The sequence below is a fragment of the Mus caroli genome, unplaced genomic scaffold, assembly GCF_978045245.1.
Source record: "Mus caroli unplaced genomic scaffold, Mus_caroli_1 scaffold_20, whole genome shotgun sequence".
Classification (NCBI taxonomy): Eukaryota; Metazoa; Chordata; class Mammalia; order Rodentia; family Muridae; genus Mus; species Mus caroli.
The window spans coordinates 19,696,869-19,714,431 of record NW_028227275.1 but is presented as its reverse complement, the minus strand read 5'-3'; the positions used below and the strand labels follow the sequence as shown (position 1 = coordinate 19,714,431).

At 49.2% G+C, this 17,563-nt stretch overlaps 1 protein-coding gene across 1 annotated transcript in view; it reads right to left on the bottom strand.

Annotated features, from left to right (window-relative positions):
- Positions 1–17,563, bottom strand: part of Slit1 (slit guidance ligand 1) — a 145,550-nt gene that overhangs the window by 10,522 nt on the left and 117,465 nt on the right. The window contains exons 24-31 of the mRNA XM_021151346.2: positions 16,491–16,562; positions 15,462–15,533; positions 8,331–8,494; positions 6,465–6,589; positions 6,078–6,175; positions 2,771–2,910; positions 2,570–2,663; positions 57–194 (exon numbers count right to left, since the gene is read on the bottom strand). Of these exons, the coding sequence (XP_021007005.1) occupies positions 57–194; positions 2,570–2,663; positions 2,771–2,910; positions 6,078–6,175; positions 6,465–6,589; positions 8,331–8,494; positions 15,462–15,533; positions 16,491–16,562 (903 nt within the window). The remainder of the gene's footprint in view (positions 1–56; positions 195–2,569; positions 2,664–2,770; positions 2,911–6,077; positions 6,176–6,464; positions 6,590–8,330; positions 8,495–15,461; positions 15,534–16,490; positions 16,563–17,563) is intronic.

Sequence of the window (17,563 nt, the reverse complement as noted above, 5' to 3'; positions counted from 1 at the left end):
TTGTCAGTCCCAGCCGAGGCAGGGGAGTTGCTCACAGTGTGGCTAGAGGGTCTCACCTGTAGCCCTCAACACAGAGGCAGGCGTAGCTGTTGACTTCATCCACACACTGGGCCCCGTTCTGACACTTGTGGTCCTTGCAGTCATCCTGATTTTCGCTGCAGTTGTCACCCGTGTAACCTGGCACGCACTCACACCTATGGTGGACAGGGAGAGGATCAGCCGATATTCATCCTAGCCCTCAGTGGCCAGGACCATGCAGCCTGGACGTGTGACAGAGAGCCTCTGCAGTCTTTTCTACTATGAGCAAACAGCTGTATGGATGTGGGGGCACCTGGGCTGGGAGAGAGACGCCTGGCAGCAGGAAGTGGGAATCTTGTCTTGGATGTATACCATCACTACCAGCTACACATCTAAGATCAGCCTCTGGCGTGTTCTTGATTCGACCTGCTACATTGTCTCCTAGGACCCACCCACAGCACACAACCTCACATCACAGATTTGGCTGTTCCTCTGTATTCAGCCTCTACAGCTCTGCTGGACCCGGATTCCCACCCATCAGTAAGATCCACCCTCAATGAGGACCTTGACCCAGACCAACCCCAAACTTCCTGGCTCTCACTGAGCCTAAAGTCTACCCCTAAACCCATTCAGACTAACCCTCTGGCTAACTATAAAACACACATCTGAGCCGGGCGTGGTGGCACACACCTTTAATCCCAGCACTCGGGAGGCAGAGGCAGGCAGATTTCTGAGTTCGATGCCAGCCTGGTCTACAAAGTGAGTTCCAGGGCAGCCAGGGCTATACAGAGAAACCCTGTCTCAATAAATAAATAAATAAATAAATAAATAAATAAATAAATAAATAAATAAGCCAGGGCTATACAGAGAAACCCTGTCTCAATCAATCAATAAATAAATAAAATAAAATAAAATAAAATAAAATAAAATAAAATAAAGCACACATCCTCTACCCGCTTCTCACCTCTAGAACACGGGCCCACCCCACCTCTTCACACCAAACCCACCCCAGCAGGGCACAACCCTGCCTTTACTCCTGTTAATTCTAGAACACCTTCGCTCTCTCCCTGAGTGGTTCAGCCAGACCAATTCCTCCTCTTTCCCGGGAAGCATTCAGGAAATAATCTAGCCCTCACCAACTCCAACCCCCAGGTAAGCAGACTGTCTCTTCCCCGGAGTTCTCATTCCAAACCCAGCGTTTTTAAGGCTGAAAAAAGTATCACTCAGCCCAATATACATATGCACATGTATAGAACCAGTCTCATACTACAGTGTTCGTCCCAACCACATAAAACAGCACGCTGCTCTTCGATATTTTCTGTTTTCTCTTTTAATGTTAATTTTGACCTACCCAATTGATCACCACCCACACATGGGTCCTGAGTTTCAACATGAAAGAATGCTGTGGTAATCAAGTCACTACACCCCTGTTCACTCTCTTATTCAAGGTCCTCCTACCAATGCTCACTGGGTCCAGCACAGTGCCAGGCACAGCTGGGTATCCCTCTCTTCCATCCTTCCACCAACACAGGGAATTAAGAGTATAGGTATCACACAGCCTGGTGGGCTCTACCTGGGCCCAGCGCTAAACGTTCAGCCCATCTTCCAGCCAGTGTCCCACCCCTCCCTGGTTAGTCCTGCCACCCCCACTCCTATCCCTGTGACTTACTAAGGTGTACTTTACCCCTCTCGCTTTCACAGAGGTCTTGTTGCAGTCTAGTGCCCATGTATAGCTGGGCCCCAACAGCCTGCTGATACCGCTGGCTACACAGCCGGCCTCTTTCCAGTCTCTGCCCATGGCCTTAGCCCCAGTCCTAGCTTAGGAAACCCTACCCTGACAACTCTTGGCTGACTTCACAAGTGGGAAGAGGCTGGTCTAGGAATCAAACCGTATTTAAGGGAGTGACATTTTCAAAAGCCCATGGGACCTCCATGCTGCAGTTTCCAGGTGACAGGCACATCTATATAGAATCCACTTAATACTCTGGGGCTGGACAGGTGTTGGAATTTGGAGCTCTGTGGCCACAAGTAGGCCGTAGACTGCTTATGGAAGTTGAGGCAGCCTAGTAAACAAGTCCACATTCTACCCATATCCACCTTTTGAGGACTGGCAAGAGTGAGCATCCTCCCATCAGCCTTTCTTTCAGGTAAGGTTTTTGTTCCGGAAGGACTCTTGAGTTTTGTGATTGGGGTGAGAGGTTGTGGGGTCAGGTATGAATGGCTGTGGGTGGAATGTGGCTGTCCAGCTCAGTGCTAAGTACCTCCCAATGAAGCACCTTCTCATTATCTTCACCAGCACCTCAAGAGGATGCTACAGCCACACCCAGTTCACAATGAGAAAAATGGGCTTCATCCAGCCATCGTCTGCTCAGAGCCAAGCTGCAGCAAATCTCAATCCCAGGACTGCATGACCAGAGCTGTGCCAACAGCTGCCCTGTGATGGCTCTCAGGAATCCAGAATGCCAAGACCACACCCACCAACAGATGAGGGGTAGGAGGAAGAGAGGAGGCCAAGACTAGACTGGGGTCTCTGGCAGTGGGCGGCACTGACCTGGGCCCATCCGGGGTGCCAACACATTGGGCCTCATGCTGACATGGGTTCATATCCGGGGAGCAGAAGTCCACCAGCTGCTCACAGGCCCTTCCTAGGGGAAGAAGGAGCAAGAGGCAGGGGATGCTGAGCTCCAGGGAGCCCACACAGACACTGGCATGCCTGCAGGATTGGGAATGCCCTGGACCCTGTAGTGCTTACCTGTGTACTGCAGGGGGCACTGACATGTGTAATTCCCCACGCCGTCTACACAGACACCCCCGTTGACACAGGCATGCTTAACACAGTCATCTGTGTCCACTCCACAGGTCGGCCCTTCAAAGCCGGAGGGACAGGAGCACCTGCGGTAGGGGGCAGAGGATGGAGAGGAGCTGGGAAAGCCTGTGGCCATTGGCCAGAGTCCTTATTCCACACCAATGGTTGGAGCTCTTCTCTAGACCAGGCCCTTGCCAGAGGGCAAACAGGTTAAAGGGTAACAAGACCAGCCCTGCCCTCAAGGAACCCTCTGGCTTGCAGTCTGGTGTTGGAGACCAAGTGAAGAGAGTGGCCCAAGGAGAAGTGCAATCACGATGGTGGAGGCTCTGAAGCCAGGCATGGCCGAAGAACACCCAACTCCTCCTCACCAAAGCATAGGCAGGCAGGCTTCCTGGCAAAGGTGATGGGTTAGCCTCAGCAAGAGTCCCATCAGGGGAGGGGAGGCAGTGGGCACCGAGGGATGGGTGAAGTCTGAAGTGAGAAGGTAGGCCCTGCTCAGCTACACAGCTCACATCCTTGAGGACACAGACTTCAGGGACAGAGAAAGAACAGAGCTGGGCTGAGCCGTCGCTGGGCTGTAGAAGGTTCTTGAGGTTGGTGATTTACAAACCAGGGTAGTCATTAGCTTAGGACATGTGAGTTTTCCCAGGGGTCAGAGGGAGAGGGCTGAGGGACTTCTGCCCAGCTTTCCAAATGCCTATAAAACTCCTCAAACATCACCAGGAGTTGGAGACAGCAGGGTAGCTGCCCTCTCCTGTCATGCTTAGGTGGCACTCTGCCTAAGCAGGAGGTGGGGCTGTGTCTCCAGGTGCCAAGGAAGGCAGCAAGCAGACAATTAAAAATAACTGGCAGGAGACTCGGGGAACTGAGCCTCTAACTGAACTGAAATACTGCTGCCACCTGCTCACTCTGGAGATTTTTGTCCTATAAACTGTAAGGGTTTCCAATAGCTGAGTGGCAGGTCTATGATGAATCCACTAACCCTGACAGTGGATCTGTGTGAACAGACCTTCCCAGAATAAAATATACATGCAAAGAAAACAGCAGGGCAGCTGCCCTCTCCTGTCGTGCTCAGACCATCTGGGGACACATGGGCCCACTGGCAAAGAATACAGACACACCTCCATAAAGGAGTCCAGTATCAGCACACATTACCTTACAGGTAATAACTGTGAAATGTATAACAGTTACATTGTTTTGTGTGTTATCTTACTGATAAGTGAGACACAAGAAACTATTTCTTTGTAATTGTATTTATTTGTTTGGTTTTGTGTGCATGTCTGTATATGTACCAGATACATGCCTGGTTCACTTGGAGGCTAGGAAAGAGCATCCGGTTCTCTGAGCCTGGAGTTATAGATGGTTGGGAGCCACCATGTGGGTGGTGGGACTCAAACCCAGGTCCTCTGAAGAGCAGCCAGTGCTCTTACCCACCGAGCCATCTCTCCATGCTCCAAAGTAATTTTAATAAAATAAAATGTGTGAGATCAGATCTCCCTATGTAGCTAGCTCAAGCAGGCTTCAAATTCACAATCCTTCTGCCTCAGACTCCTGCATCCTAGGATTACCTATGTGTACCACCAAACCCAGCCAAAAGAAACTTCTAATTAGGAGCTTAGGGTGACAAGAAATGAGGAGAGACATTAAACTTGAGCCCTTAAACTCTCGTTGGTGACAGAGGCTCCTGGTGTACAGTCACTTCATTGCTACGGAGGAGGTTGCAGGTGGCATTTTGAAAAGGCAGGCAAAGTGCGGTGTCAGAAGCTGTGATCTAAGCACTGGGATGCCAAAGAGAGGCAGAGCTGAGAATTCCAGGGCAGCCTCGGCTACACAATAGACCCTGTCTCAAAAAAAATTAATAAATAAATAACAAAGTGGCACCCCATGGCTATCCTCAACAGTTTCCACAGGAGGGTGGGGATCGTGTGCTTAATCTCATTGTTTTACTTCAAAATGGCAATAATATTTATGATATCTATGAGACTGTCTCTTTTGCATGAAAAAATAAACTTACAGTAAAAAAAAAAATGTAGCTGTTGGTCTAAGAAAATTTGTGCAGATGGTATTTACATCTTTTCTGGAGGGCAATGCAAGTAAAAAGGTATGAAGGTTATGCCACAGCCACCTTCTGCAGTTTGATTTTAAGCTAGGGTGACAGGATATTTATACAGAAAGTCCCTACTGGCAAAATCTAAACGCATTAGGGAGGTGGAAAGGAGGTCTCCCCTCCTACCTGGTGCTATAGGCTGCCTGGTTGCTGGATATGTAGGGCCACCCCACCTGTCCCCTCTGCCCTGAAGGGACATCCCAGCCCTGAGTAGGAGCTGAGGAATGGACCAGGCGGGAAGCTTAGCCTGAGCTGCTGCCTGCCCCTGAGGAGGGCCTGCCTATTGTAAGGATGCGTTTCCAAGGCAACTCGGAGGAGAGGCACTTAGCGCTTTATTTTTTACATCTGGTAATTTGGGTCTGCAGAGGTAGGTTTGGCCATTTCCGCTCGTAGATTCAACATCATTTTCTGAAGAGCCAATTTGTTCAGTAGGCAATTTATCTCCAGCAACTAAGTACTGTGTTCCTCAGAAAAGCTCTGGGAGGCCAGGGGTGGGGGCTGGGGCTTCCTGGGGAAAGCAGGCTAGTGTGTGTGTGTGTGTAAAACATCTGCTCTGGAGGGGTTCAGATATGCTATGTGGGGAGCACAGCTGTGCCCAGAGCACGGGAAAACATGGCAGGATCCCTCCCTACAGTGGCCAGTCAGTGAGAGTTGTGTGAAGGTAGGACCCCAGAAAGGGTGACCAGAATGTGGCTTCGCTTTTGGTCATCTCAGCTATAACACAGGGCTGGCTAAGGCCTGCTTGGGTCCTGGCATAACCTCTAGAGACTTGTTCGGCTTAAAGTGGAAGCTCGGGAGGGTGTGTGGAAATTTAAAAGAGTCTTAGATGTCCCCAACCATTTCCTGTCACTACCATGGCGTATATTCTTGGGTATAGGTTGCCAGCATGCAGAGAGACACTCCTGGCACCTTCACCAGGAGGCAGCCCCACCCAAGCCCCAGCTCCCTGTCCTGTGAACCTGTGCTGTCTGGTGCCTGCTGTCCTTCAGGGCTTCCAGGTGAGAGGAGCGAGCCTTAAAGAACCTCTGACCATAATTTGGAGCACAGGTCTGTTCCCTCTATCCAGCCTTATCTCCAGCACCAGGAGACTTGGATGCTGGGCCCAGCAGCAGTCCCCAACCCCGTCTCAGGCTCCGGGTAACTCACGTGAAGCCAGCATCCTCGCCCTCCTGGGCATGGCAGGTCCCCCCATTTCCACATGGGTTGCTGGAACAGCCGTCCAGAGACACCTCACAGTGTCGGCCCTGGAGGAAAAGTTAGTGGTGAGGACTCCAGGGAGAGCCTAGGGGGTTAACATGATCTAAGACAGAGGCTTCAGCAGCTCTGCTTATCTGCCACGGGGCTGCCTGCTCCCTCTTTCCTTCAGCCATCCACCCAATCACCAATATGACCATCTGTCTACAGGTTGGTTTTCCGGTGATAGGTCCACTCACACATCTGTTCTGAGGCATGGAGGAAAACAACAGACCCAGTTGTGCCAGGCTGCCTTGCAGCAGAGAGAACTCTGTCCCTCCAGCTGTGGCCTCCACTCACCTTGTAGCCACTGGGGCAGGTACACCTGTATACCTCAAGAGGGTCATTGTAGCAGGTGCCCTGGTTCTGGCATGGGCTGGACAAGCAGGGATCACACTTGGCCTGAACTGCCAGGCTGGGGGGACCTGTGGGAGCAGGGAGAACATTAGCAGAGGAAGGGTACGTGTGTGTAGGTATGAGGCACTACCCTGAGAGGTCCGGTCCTATGGAGGAATACCCTCCCAGGAGACATGCCTCACTGCGAGTCTGCGAGGGTCATGCTACATCTCCCAGCCACGTCCAGCTTCCCAGCTGCAGAGCCCACTTTACTAAAGGGTCGTTGGAAGCCCCTGACTCACATACAGCTGTGAGAACCATATGAACAGGTAGGCGGGGCTCAGAAGGTGGAAACTGTACGCAGTGGTAGGGTCACCCTAAGAAGCAGAGAGTAACAAAACCATGACTGCTCACTGTCCCTGATTCTGCCCTTCATGCCCTCAGAAGCAGACACTCAGCCTGCAGCCTGCTCAGCAGAGAGGGCACTATGTGCCCGGGCTTAGCTCTGCAGGGAGCCTATAGGGGGGTGGATCTACATGCCTTGAGGTTCTTTCTCTTGGAGTCTAAAGAGAAGAGAACCTTCTGTTACCTTCTAAGCTACAGAGGCTCTCCTCCAGACCTCAATCACTGGCGAGAATAGGGTAGCCTAGCAGCAATGGTACCTGGGTGCCAACCATGAGGGACACCAAGGGTTTGTAAGAATGAATAGGAAAACCTGGCCACTCAACTCAGGCTCCCTGCTGAAGGCTCCTTCTAGAAGAGGTAACATATCAGTAATATATCAAGACATGCGCTTGAGTAGGAAAGCAAAAACAAAACAAAGACAAAACAGAAGATGCTTTCCACGGGACAGAGGCTGCTGGCGGGATTTCCAGGCACAGATGTGTCGGTTTCTTAGCCCAGTACTTGTTCTTGAGTGAACTCAGTGATCATGCGTTGGCTCTTCCCTCATGTCTGTGTACCTTTCTGTTGTCATATTTCGGTTTAAAAGTACATAAAAAAAATACAATACTCAGCTCCACTCTGCCAGCTAGCAAATGCCATGCACCTATTAGCATAGATTGGCTTGCCCCTAGGAGCTGCCACATTGTGGGCCCTTGGAACTATTACAGCTGTGACAGCTTCCTGCACACAGGGTGGCCTGGGCCACCTCATTAACCTACAGCTGTCAGTTTCATTTCCGATGGCAGTCTCTGAGCTTGCAGAGGGCAAGGGCCATGCCCTGAGGTCCCTAGGGTCCTCCCCTAACTCCCCCTGCGAACAAAGCTGAGCCCAGGCAGCCACTCCGCCACCTGTCTTTGCTTCACAAGGTTCTGTAGGGCCTCGGGGGAGTCTGCTCTGCCGACCAGCCAGTCAATCAGTCCCTGAACAAGTATTTGTAGATGCTGGAGGCAGAGATCCTCAGTACAGGCCACTGGTCACACCCTGATTCTCTGTGCTACAAATGTCCAGAAAGCACCAGCTGGTCCCTCGGCCCCACCAGGGACAGAGGGGGCTTCAGCTGTTTGTCCAGCACAGTGCCTATCTTCAGGGAAGTCTGGGTGCCTGTATTGCCAGGAGCCTGGGAGCTTCAAAACTGCTGTTTTGATTTTTCTTACATAACCACAGGGAAGAATCTAAGCCTTCAAGGCCTGGGATTTTCCGCTAGCTGTCTGTTGGACATCAAGATGGAAGACAGCCATCCTAATCAGCAGAGTCTCAAATATATCATCTGACTCTCCTAGCAGCAGGACCCAAGGACCCGGGAGTTTCTGGAAGACCCCACCGGGGCTGGGCAAGTTCTGGGGTCCCTGGCACCCACCACCCCTTCTCTCCTGTCCCTGGGCTCACCTTGGCATTCAAACTTCTTGGCAGGTGTGGTGAGTAACAGTTTGCCCTCCATCTCTGGGGGTCCAGCACAGCGGGCAATGCCAGGTTCCTTGTAGCCAGTCTTCACCCAACTGGAGAGCCATCGGAGGTGGCAGTCGCAGTACAGGGGGTTGGCACCAATGGCCCTGGGACAGGCAGCAGAGAAAAGCAGGCATTCCGGTTTCAGAAGCTTTTATGTCACCGAGGACGCAGGCCCCAGGTCACCCCCAAGCTCCATTTCAAACCCTTCCTGTGCCTTGTCAGGAAGACAGACTTAGGAAGACTGAGTTAGCTTAGATCAAATGAAGGGGAAGATTTAGGTTCAAAACCATGCTGCCAAGGCCAGAAGCTCTATATTCAAGAGCCTCCACAGGCACTGGGGAGAGGGTAGCCAGCATCTACCCCTGCCCAGAAATGGCCGCTGCTCCTGCCATTACATATCCAGTGCTGTCATTAACCCCATATGCAAGCTTCTTGAAATTTGAAGATGTGGAACTGAGCATCTCGTAGAATATGTAATTTCCCTGGGGTCACACAGCGGCAAAGAGCAGCCTCTGGGTCTAACCCCTGAACTGCCAGACCTGGCAGCCCATCCACTTTTGTTTTTACTCTCATTTTCAGCTAAGCAAAGACCACGTGCACACGCATTCTTATTTGCAAGCCTCTTTCAAACGCCACAGGTTGCTTTGAATGCTAAGTGTCGAGGAGACATGCAAGCGTTCGAGCACAAGCGTGCATGTGAGCGCACACACACATTGGTTTATTTATTTACTTATTTATTTTGGTTGATTTGGCTTTGTTCTTTGGAGAAAGGGTTTCACTATGTAGCCTTGGCTGGCCTGAAACTTGGCTGTGTAGAATCTGCTTGCTCCTGCCTCCTGAGTGCAGAGATGAAAATCGAGTCACTGTGCTACCTCAGGTTTTTGTTTTGTTTTGTTTTGTTTTGTTTTGTTGTTTTTAAGGGCATATTCCAGAGTTACTGCTGGGAATGCAAACTGGTATAACTCTAATTACAGATGTCTTAGGTCCAGAAATAGTTTCTGGAAGTTTCTCCCACAGATACATCTACAGATGCACATACAGACATGTGAGATGGTGTGGTTTGTCAAAGAAAGCCTGGTGCTCCAGTGTGAATGCTCCTAGAACGCATTTTGAGACTCTTCACCAGGCAAGTGCTGAAAGGTGCCCTTTAAAACAGGTTGCGGTCAGGAGGGCACTGGGCTTACTCCCCCAGAAGTGGGCCAGCTGTGACAGGAGTGGATGTCTGGTGCCTCATGGCCATGTACGCGTGTCATGTGGCTGCTCAGTCCTGCCCCTGCCATGTTGTTACACGTGTGCCTGGACTTTCAGTCTGCAGAAGCAGGGTTGAAATTAACTCTTCTCGCAGTCATTTTTCCAGTCTGTAGCTGCAGACAAGGAACCCAGACCTGGAAACTGCAGCTTTCTGTTGTCAGGCAACTGCTTAGATAAACTATGCCATGTTCACAGTATGCAAGTCTCCTCCACGGAAGGGTACAGGTGGCACAGTTGCCAAACTCCTGTGTGTGGCCTTCCAGCCCTGCCCCACACAGACACATATGGTTTCTATCTACCGTGCATGACATACAAGCAGCTTGCTTTCTTGTCAGCAGACAGCAGGGCTTGGAAACCTTCCAGGTCAGCATATAGGAATCTGCCTAGTTTTGCCAAAGTGCTTCGCAGCATCTCCGAGAAGAATAGACACCCTGTGGTTTAATGAGCAGCTTCCCTGTTGTTGGACAGTCCAGCCGTTGAGACGGCTGTGAACACTCTTTTACCCATGGCTTTGAGAAGTGTGAGCCTCCCTCTAGAACAGATGCTTATGAAGGGAATCCAGATGACAAGAATGGATGTCACATGGCTGGGCTGCCCCAGCAGGCTGTGTCAGCTTCCATGGGCCAGCATCCATAGTCAAGCCTGAGCCCTCACATCTACACCTACCTGAGTACTGCCAGCCGCCCAGCCCTGTACCAATGCTATGGCAAGCTCAGAATCATTCTCCATTCTCAGGAGAGGCATAAAGACAGGATGTGAATGTAATGGCAAGAAGGGCTAGAGAGTTCTTCCTGTCAATAAACAGATCTGCACCTGTAGTACCATCAGTATCAACCGATTTTAAAACCCCAAGGTTGTGTGAGGTTAACAAGAAGGGAGGGGTGTGTTCATCGGGTCACCGGATACCTAGCTGCCCCCCCCACCTGTTCTGGACTGCAGAGGAAGTGAACCCCAAGACGGGTACAGCCCGGTCGAAGTGGCTATGGTTCTGGACAGGAATCTCCCAAAATAGCACAGCTGACGCCATGTGATCTTATAAAACAGGCCGAGCAAGACTTGGACCCCAGCCTACCACAGCTGCTCCCTGCCCGGGTGACCTTGGGCATTCTCCCTTAACATCTCTGGGGCTCATTTTACGATTCAATAAAGAGCCTGCGATCAAGAGGGGAAGAGAGGCAAGCGCTGATAACCTAGAATGGGTGCCGAGGGAATCAGTACAGCTCGAAGAAGGAGGGCAGGTGCAACCTTGATGTGTATTTAATTTTCTCTCCTCGTGTGCTGACAGCATCCATCCTGGCTAATGGGCCAAGCAAGACACCATCCCCTTCCCACATCAGTACCGGCACTGACACAGAGGAAGGTCGGAGGCAAACTTCAATGTGTAAAAACAGACTTCTTAAGACTACAGGAAGTATATATTACAGTGTATATATTACAGATATAATGGTCTATTTGAAATACATTTGCCATATTATTTTTCAAATTACTAAAAAGTACAGTATATCATAACTGTACTTTAAAAAGTATTACATTAAAAAGCTGAATATAGCACTTTAGTGAGCTCTAGTGGGTGTAAGTCTATCATGAACAGGATCGTGATAGAAAAAGTGCTCAAAGCACCTGAGGTCATCTGGAGCTTGGGGCCCTTGACGTGACTCAGAGCTTCAAAGACACGCCACAAACATCAACAGAGCCGCACCTGGGATGTCAATGTCCCTTCCCAGTTCATTCCCCAAAACCACAGGGCCAAAGTCTCCTACAAGCCAGTCAAGCGTCCTGGCTTATCCCACATGCAGTTATTTGTTTCTGTCCTGAGCAGAGGTCAGCCCCTCACTCACCATTTTAAGCTTCCACTTGCCCAAGGCTGGGTCTTCCCAGTTGAGAACCACCCGTCCCCCCTCTGGTAGTTTCTACTGCTCTCTTTCTCCTGGGAACCATCTTGCCCACAACTTATATGTTTTTCTTCTCTTCTCTTTTCTTCTCTTCTCTTCTCTCTCTCTCTCTCTCTCTCTCTCTCTCTCTCTCTCTCTCTCTCTCTCTCTCTCTCTTTCTCCCTCCCTCCCTCTCCCCCTCTCTCCCTCTTTCTTCTTTTCTCCTCTCTCTTCTCTCTCTCTCCCTCCCTCTCCCCTCCCTCCCTTCCTTTTTCCTCTTTTCTCCTCTCTCTTCTCTCTCTCTCCCTCCCTCTCCCCTCCCTCCCTTCCTTCCTTTTTCCTCTTTTCTCCTCTCTCTCTCTCTCTCTCTCTCTCTCTCTCTCTCTCTCTCTCTCTCTGTGTGTTGTTGTTTGTTGCTTTATTTGAGACAGGGTTTCTCTGTGTAGCCCTGGCTGTCCTGGAACTCACTCTGTAGACCATGTGGGCCTCGAACTCAGAAATCCACCTGCTTCTGCCTCCTGAGTTCTAGGATTAAAGGCACATTGCACCATGCCTGGCATAACTTACTTACACATTTTAATCAAAAGTTTTAAAAAGAAATAAAATCAGAAGGCTGAGGTAGGAAGACCAGAAATTTCAGGTCAGTCTAGCTATGTAGTATGATCCAGTCTCAGAATATTTACTAATTCGTTAACCTTTTTAAAAAGTAAAGACAACTGAGAGTTTATCGGGAAGTGGAGAATGGGTAGGACCCAGGGAGACATAGCTGGGGAGGGCAGCAGCCAGGCTCTCTTCCAATCCGAAGGACTGTGGGTTGGGAACACACTCTGGCATCCGGCAAGATTATAAATAGCCCCGTGTTGTTGGTCATTAGTGTAACTCGGGCGCACTGAAACATTAGCTGTGTGGTCTGCTTATGCCTGCTCTATTAATGGAGCCTAGCCTGAAACAGCCTCTCCTGTCTGCGGTCAGAATAATTCTCAAGCTGTAAAACCCTCTACCTGCCCAACCCACTCATGCGTTTCTATGTGTGTGGTACCGTCTTCATCCCCTGCACCTAGAGGCTCCAAAAGCGGTGCCCTGAAACAGGAGCCATTAACTCCAGAGCTGGACCAGACACTAGTCACCCAAACCACTTGCTGTGTCAGTCAGCATTAACTGAGTGAGGCCTGCCAAGCACACGGGAAGGGCACAAGCCTTCAGCACAAAGGAATGCCGGAAGAAAACTACCATCCATCCTAAAATAGAATCAACTTCAGTTGAGTATATTCCCTTCCAGCCTGCCTGCTTCTCTCCTTCCTTCCTTCCTTCCTTCCTTCCTTCCTTCCTTCCTTCCTTCCTTCCTTCCTTCCTTCCTTCCTTCCTCTTTCTTCCTACCCTTCCTCCCTCCTCCCTCCCTCCTTCCTTTCGTCCATTGACAAGCTCCCGTTAAGTAACCTATAACTTGCCATCTTCCCAGTGCTGGGAGCACAGGCGTATGCATGGTCCCATCAATTTTTATGTTCATATTTGTATCACATTAATCATTCTGCATGTCATTGAATACAGATTACGGTGCCATACAGTCATTAACTACTCACTGTTTTATCATATGGGCGTGGCAAGATGTAATGAATCATTTCTACTGAATTTTCACGCCTACTTCTCAATGAACATTGAGAAATTCAGCTTTCTAGTCTGTAGCAGAATAAAGGCAGCAAAATGCAGGATTGTAGCAACGAAAGGACAGCGTTGGCAAGCTGTGGCACGAGCCATGACAGACACGTAGCCTTTTGGCGTTGGACTGCAGGTTAGACACCTGAGCTGGCACATGTCTTCTGATGGATACATGGGAGATGTTGTAGTTTGTACCCTGGCCTCGCCTCTTCCTTTCTTCCCAACTATCATGGGGTCAAAAACTTCGTCAACCACATGTTCCCAACATGATGTGCAACCTGACCACAGGCCCAAAGCAATATAGCTCACCAACTATGGACTGAATTCTCTGAGGCTGTGAGGCAAAAACGAAGTTGATTGTCTCAGGTATGTTGCTATGGTAATAGAGAGCTGACTAACATTAGTGGATGGTAGGCTAACGGACAGATGACCTTAACTGATTTCTTATGGAATAGATCTGGCCTCAGGCTTGATAGCACTTTTTCTCCCAAAGACAGCTATAGGGTCAAAGTTGGTTATGACAGCTTTAGGTTTGTTCATTTAGGACATGTGATGTCTGACCCTGGAAGAGAAAGTGGGGGACAGCAGTGAACTCATTGGCACGGGATAAGACTTCCTGAACAGAATGCCATTAGCTCAGGCACCAAGATCAACAATTAACAAGTGGGACCTGAAAAGCTTCTCTAAGGCAAAGGACACCATCATCCCAACAAAGCGGCAACCCACAGAATGGGAAAAGAATTTCCCCAGCTACACATCTGATAGAGGGCTAATATGCAGAATATAAGAACTAAAACAAACCAACCCAATTAAAAAATGGAGTGCAGCTCTAAACAGAGAATGCTCAATAGAGGAATTGCAAATGGCTGAGAAACACTTAAAGAAACGTTAAACATCCTGAGTCATCAGGGAAATGCAAATCAAAACGACCCCAAGATTCCATCTTACACCTGTCAGAGTGGCTGAGATCAATAAAACAACTGACAGCTCATGCTGGCGAGGATGCGGAGCAAGGGAAACACGGCTGGTGGGAACGTAAACTTGTACAGCTGCCGTGAAATCAATATGGCAGTTCCTCAAGAAGATGGGAATCGATATACCTCAAGATCCAGCTAACCCACTCTTGGGCACATGCTCAAAGGACCCCTTCATCCTACCACAAGGACACTCGCTCAACTATGTCCGTGGCTGCTCTATTCAGCCAGAAATGGAAGCAACCTAGATGTCCCTCAACAGATGAAAGAATTCGGGATTTGTATGTAGTACATTTACACAGTGACGTACTACTCAGCCATTTAACAGGGATGAAATAAAATCAGGAAATTCATGGGGAAATGGGTGGAACTAGAAAAAAAATCATCCTGAGTGAGGTAACCCAGACCCTGAAAGACAAGCACGGTAAGTGTTCTCTTATGTGTGGCTATTAGCTGTTCCATCAATGAGAAACTACAATTCATAGAACCACAGAGGTTAGGGGTAGTGTGGGGACCAGGAGGGGACAGACAGATCTCCCTAGGAGATGTAAATAGAATACGTAGTTATGGATGGGGGACAGGGACTGGAACAGGAGGGTAAAGTTGGGATAGGGAATTAAAATGGGACTAGGAGAGAATCCAGGAGAGGCAGCTACAATTAAGGACCATTTGAGAGGTCATATGGAAACCTAACATAGAAGAAGCTCCCTAAAATCTATACATATATGAAGGCAATGCCTGTTTTAAGATCATTCTCACTTTACAGATTAAAATATGGGAAAGGTGACTCTCAGAACCGGGGACATCTAAGATGGTTGAGGGGACACTGAGAGAAACCTGGGATACCAAGATTCTCTGATCTAAGTATGCCCACCCACTCATGCCCTGGAAGTAGAGCAGGCTCAGAGATAAAGAGCCAAAGCTGCCCATTCACAGTCCATGTGCATGCCACAGCCAAAGGTACCAAGAAACGCCAGGAAGGTGCCTCTTCTGCACACACCCAATCTCTAGGGCAAGGACAACCCTCCTCAGCCTCGGGCTTATCTATTTCTTCATTGTTTTATATATAATACATAAAAATAAACACTTGGTAATTTTTAACACATTCAGTGTACAAGTCAGAAATGCTAACTGTATTCCCGTACCCAGGTGACCATCTCCATTACTCATTTCCAAAGTGTTGGCATCACTTCAAACTCCCAGACTCAATATCAAGATAAAGGCACATGTTCTGGTGGCTTGAGGAGCTGGGTCTCCTTCAGACTCCAGGTTCTGCTTAAATTCAACAAGGCTCAGAGAATTGGGCTGGCATTACTTACAGGTGAGACAGAGATGTCACGTCTGCAAAGATGCCCTCTTGGAGGGTGGAGACATCATTGCCATGCAAAGACCTGAGGAGAGAAGATGCTACTGGAAGCAGGTCCAGGGATAGAGTGGGGTGCCCAAAGGAGGACCATCCTAGCCCTTGCTGAATGGACATTTGGGTGTCTGCTAATAGGGAGATAATCTCCAGCCCAGCAGACACCAGAAAGGGAAAAGGAGTCCTTAGAGTCCAGCTAGGCCGTGCTATGCCCTTGTACTTTGGAAAGACTGATTTAGTCATTTAATAGTTCAAGTACTGAGTTTATATCATAAATAAGACATGTAGGCAGGCTGGAAAGATGACTCAGCAAGTAAGAGCACAGACTGCTCTTCCAAAGGTCCTGAGTTCAAATCCCAGCAACCACATGGTGGCTCGCGGCCATCTCATAATGAGATCTGACGCTCTCTTCTGGTGTGTCTGAAAACAGCTACAGCGTACTTACACATAATAATAAATAAATCTTAAAAAAAAAGACATGTAGGCATACAGGCCCTCTTTCTTAGCCTGGAGACAGAGGCAGGATAGGTAGGCTGTTTGCAAGAAGGTTAACATAGCCAGCTATAAATTAGGACTGGAGGAATGTCATTTTGGTTCTGATGGGTTCAGGAGTCATCATAACAGACACAACAGAATGTTTTGGTGAAAACATTCACTGTGAGAACTCGTAGAAAAGTTCACAGGTCTCTGGAAACAAACATTGTAAATCTGAACAGAAGTCTCTCGTGCAAACAAAAGACTCCTTTATTTTAGGCATCCCTCCCCTATCATAAACAGTTACACAAATTCAACTTGGGGTGATGGTCACCTCTTGGCTCATTTCCCACGCATAGCATTCCTTTTATAAAGGATCTGAATGAGAGTATTCTCATCTCCCATCATTGTATATAACTGTTCCTGCTGGGGCTCCTCTTCTCACCGGAGGGTGGGGGGGTGGGTCTTGGGTCATGGGTAGGTCTCCTAGAAGAATGAGTTGGGAGAGACTTACAGCAGGCGCAGCGAACGAAGTCCTTGAAAGGCCAGAGGAGGGATGCACTGGAGGGCATTGTAGCTGAGGATCCTGCAGGGAGGAGGGAGGAAGCTAAGGCAGGGATGAAGGGCTATTCCTAACCCATCCTATGGGTGAGCAAGCTGAGGCTTTGAGGCCAGGGTTATGTTATGAAGTTAGTTAACAGTATTTGTATTAGGGTTGTATTTCTAGAGCCCACATGCTAACCCACGAAAGATTCTACATAAATGAACCCACCAAGGGCAGACAGGCAGATTGGTGAGGGAGCTGATTCTGTGATAGATATGCAGACCAGAGAGCATGCCTCTGGCATCAAGGGAAGGAACCAGCAACATGTGGGAGGATCTCAGCGTAATTATGCCGACTCACCAAACAAAGTGAATCTTTTTATGTGAATCTCTGACCAGGTTCAGAGGTTCAGGTTGTGGTGAGGGCTTCTTGGTGCTGTCATTATAGAAAAGTTGGCCAAAATCTGTACCCTTTTTGAGACAGGGTCTTGCCACGTAGTCCTAGCTAGCCTCGAACTTGCAGCAATTCCCGTGCCTCCGTGCTGGGATTATGAGTCATCACTCCCGGCTATCAATGTCTATACTTTATGCAGTTTGTTGCATATTAATTATACCTAAATAGAATTATTTTTAAAAATCCAAGTGAAGGGAACTGCCCACGGCAGAGGAAAGAACACCGTATTCCTCATGGCTGCTGAGATCGCTTAGTCGAGTTTGTCAAGCTCAGCACTATTGTCAGCTCCAGGCTGTGGGGCTTTTCCAGGTGCTGAGGGAGGGATGTGGTCTCCCTGATCTCTAGCCACTCCATGGTGCTGAGGGAGGGGTGTGGTCCTTCCAGCCTCTGGCCACTCTGTGCTGGCAGCATCCTCCCTCCACAGTATAACAACTACATGTCTTCTGATGTTGCCAAATGCCCCTAGAGGAACTTGGGACCCAGGACCTGAAACACCACATAGGTGGAGGTGGCCTTCACAACCAGGCTCACGGAAGCCCATTCACAGTTAAATCTTTCCAGAGAAGAGTGGGCAAGTCACCAGATTGTCA